Genomic DNA, 3620 nt, shown 5'->3' on the forward strand with positions numbered 1-3620 from the left:
AGATGGAGCCTTGGGACTGGAGTAGGAAGAGGAGAACTCAGATCTAGCCTCAGACACTTACTAATTGTATAACCTTTAATATGTCACTTAGCTTTCATCTATCTCAGTTTCCTCAACTGTAAAATGGGAATGATAATAATAGCTCCTACCATCCCAGGTTGCTGAGAGGATCAAATGAGGTAATATTTACAAAATGCTTAAGTGCAATGCTGGGTATATATATATATATATATATATATATATATATATATATATATATATATATATATATATATATATATATATAGTAGTCAGTAGTATATGCTAGCTGCTGCTGCTGCTGTGCTTCTGCTGCTGCTACTACTACTACTACTACTACTACTACTACTACTACTATACTACTATACTACTACTACTACTACTACTACTACTACTACTACTACTACTACTACTACTACTAGTCTTTTTCAATTGCCTCAGAGCCCCAACTGCCTGAACTAGTCAATATTTTCTTCCAGAGAATGCCTCAAAGCATCATATCCCCAAGAAAGGAAAAATACTACTAATATTGGGTTAGGAAAAAGAATAATAAAAAAAAATTAGGGCAGAAAAAAAATCGATTGCTTTATTGAAACAGCCTCAGGGAGCCAGATTTGGATAAATAGTTACAGGAAATAAGCTCTCCTTGTAGAGTAAGTGGGAACGGGATTTCTTTACAGATTCAGGAGGTCATTTCCTGGATTTTTCCCCAGAACAACTGCCATTTTTTTTACTCAGAGAATCCGTGCTGCCCATTCCTGAGATGACACTAGCAAGAAGTTTGTCTGTCTCTCCGGGAATTGTCTGTTTTTCTTCATTCTCCGTCTCTCGATGGTAGAAGTAGTTGAAATTGGAGACAATAACAGGCACAGGAAGGGCAATTGTGAGGACTCCAGCGATGGCACAGAGGGTACCTACGATCTTCCCCCCTGGTGTGGTTGGACACATGTCCCCATAGCCTACCGTGGTCATGGTGACCACTGCCCACCAGAACCCATCAGGGATGCTGGAGAAGTGGGATTCTGGTTCATCCACCTCAGCAAAGTAGACAGCACTGGAGAAGAGGATGACTCCAATGAAGAGGAAGAAGATGAGCAGCCCCAGCTCCCTCATGGAGGCCTTCAGGGTCTGCCCCAGGATCTGCAGCCCCTTGGAGTGACGGGAGAGTTTGAAGATACGGAAGACCCGCACCAGCCGGATAATTCTTAGGATTGCCAAGGACATATTCTGTTGGGCACTGGGCTCTGTCTCCTGTACCAGCTCTGTGATGAGAGTCACAAAGTAGGGGATGATGGAGATGATGTCAATGATGTTCATGATATTTTTGAAGAAGTCTGTTTTGCTGGGGCAGACCACAAACCGAAGCACCAGCTCAAAGGTAAACCATATGATACAGGTTGATTCCACCATGAAGAAGGGATCTGTGAACATAGTATGGGAAAGGACCGTCTTGCTTAGATTGAGGCTGGGGTCCCTGATCACTTTTAGTTCCCTTTCTTCCCGGAATTCAGGCAGTGTTTCTAGGCAGAAGATGGTGATGGAGATGACTACCACCAGAACTGAGACTACAGCCACACCCCGGGCAGCACTTGAACTCTCAGGATACTCAAAGAGCAGCCAGAACTGCCTGTGGAAGTCATTCTTGGGGAGCTGGGTCTCAGGGTCTTTGATGAAGCCTTCATCTTCCCGGAACTGGTCCATGGCCTCGACACCCAATTCATAGAAAGAGATTTCATCAGCAAAGACATCAATGGGGACATTGGCTGGGCGTCGGATTTTCCCACCTGACTGGTAATAATAAAGGATCCCATCGAAGCTGGGCCGGTTCCGGTCAAAAAAATACTCATTCCTCATGGAATCGAAAAACTGCATCCTTTTTTCCCGATCACCCAAAAGGGTTTCCGGGAATTGGTCGAGGGTCTTGAGTTGAGTTTCAAATCTCAGGCCTGCAATATTGATGATGACCCTCTGGTTGCCCTCATTCATGGTCACTGGCTCAGGCCCTTGTGGATCACTGTAGTCTCCTGGGAGCTTGGAGAAGACTGTTTCATGGCTGGTACCATCATTAATAAGGACCCTCCAGTTAGAAAGGAGACTGCTGCTGCAACTGGGGCGACCTTTTAAGCTGGCAAGGTCAAAGTCAGTGGGATACCCAGACTCTTCTAGGACTTCATCAGAATTATCAAAGTTAACTAAAGCCACCTCCATCTCCTTCCAACCCGACACATCCATTCTATGAAAGTCACGGGAGAAGCATGGAGGACCTCAGCCTGTCTTGCCTCCTGATGACCTGAGGAGAGAGAACACTACATTTACTCATGGACTCTGAAGGAAACAGCTTGCTCTCTATTATCCATGTTTGATGGCTAAATTATTTCTCTTAGACTTTAGGATATACCACACGATCGTTTTGGTAGCAATAGACCACTTTATATTTACCCAGACCAGTACTAAAATCAGTTTGCATTTCATGAAATTGTCTGAAGAGATTATCCAGAAAGATGCAGGGTAATGGACAGAAGTCATCTTGGGTATAATCATTTCTTGGTGATAATCCATTAAGAAAGCTGTGTACAGGTCAATCATAAAGGATGTTATTTCATTCATGAAGCATTTGTTCATTCAATTAACAAATATTTATCACGCTCCTATTACAAACAAATCACCATCCTAGGTACCAGGAGAAATGCAAAGATTATAGAGAAGACATGACCCAGGTCTCATGGGGCTAATCATCTAGGAGAAGTAGCCTTAATGATATAAGCAATTCCATTACAACACAGCTCATTTAACATGATTTAGGATAGCTGGATCACCTTCAGCAAAATGGCATATGGGATGAAATGCTGTTTAAAGTCAGAAAAACATGAGGCTTAGTGTTCTCATCCATGAGATTCAAATCATATAGCCTATAATACCACACAAGTTTGTTCAAGATTCAAATGAGACAATCAATTAGAAGCATTAAGTTTCTTTTCTTTTTGTTTTGTTTTGTTTTATCATTGCTCTCCAGAGACAAAATCAATGCATGCAAAATCAAAAGTTATGCTAGTATTTATGTCCTTGAAATAGATAGCACTGTCCTGAGAAAAAGTGAGCACAAGTCAAACTTTTATTAGAGATATTTTCTTTCATTTCAGGCTTTATACTTTTCAAGGTCTTTTGTTCAAGTTGTCAGAGTTATAGAGAAAAATATCTTGGATAGTCACCAACTCTTTCCTCTTATTTTATGTGGGGTCAATTATAACATGGTAGAACCATCTTTTGCTTAGTTGCAATTTTTTCAATTGTCCCCAAGTTAAAATTCCCTGTATAAAATATAATAATTTTGATGGTTAATTCTTTGAGAAGCATCAAGTTTCAGTCATATTCCAGTCACTGGGCTAGGTGCTGAAGATATACATTGAAAAACAAGCAAAAAAATAAATCTTCAACTCTGAAGGAGCTTACATACTAATATGTATTTGAAGTAATTTGTGGGTTTTAAAGAGCTGTAAAAATGCTAGTTATGTTATTCTAATTCCTCAACATAGTGTGAAATAGATCCTGAGTTCTTCAAGGTGACGCAAACAGAGTCTGTACTTTGACAGGCCCTAGAAAGA

General features: G+C 40.9%; 1 protein-coding gene across 1 annotated transcript in view; it reads right to left on the reverse strand.

Annotated features, from left to right (window-relative positions):
- Positions 1 to 587: 587 nt before the first annotated feature.
- The window catches only part of KCNA10 (potassium voltage-gated channel subfamily A member 10), a 28519-nt gene continuing 25486 nt past the window's right edge, over positions 588 to 3620 (reverse strand). The window contains exon 2 of the mRNA XM_074265537.1: positions 588 to 2308. Coding sequence (XP_074121638.1) covers positions 709 to 2250 — 1542 coding nt within the window. The 5' untranslated portion in view covers positions 2251 to 2308 and the 3' untranslated portion in view covers positions 588 to 708. The remainder of the gene's footprint in view (positions 2309 to 3620) is intronic.

Source organism: Sminthopsis crassicaudata, chromosome 4 (genome assembly GCF_048593235.1).
Source record: "Sminthopsis crassicaudata isolate SCR6 chromosome 4, ASM4859323v1, whole genome shotgun sequence".
NCBI lineage: Eukaryota > Metazoa > Chordata > Mammalia > Dasyuromorphia > Dasyuridae > Sminthopsis > Sminthopsis crassicaudata.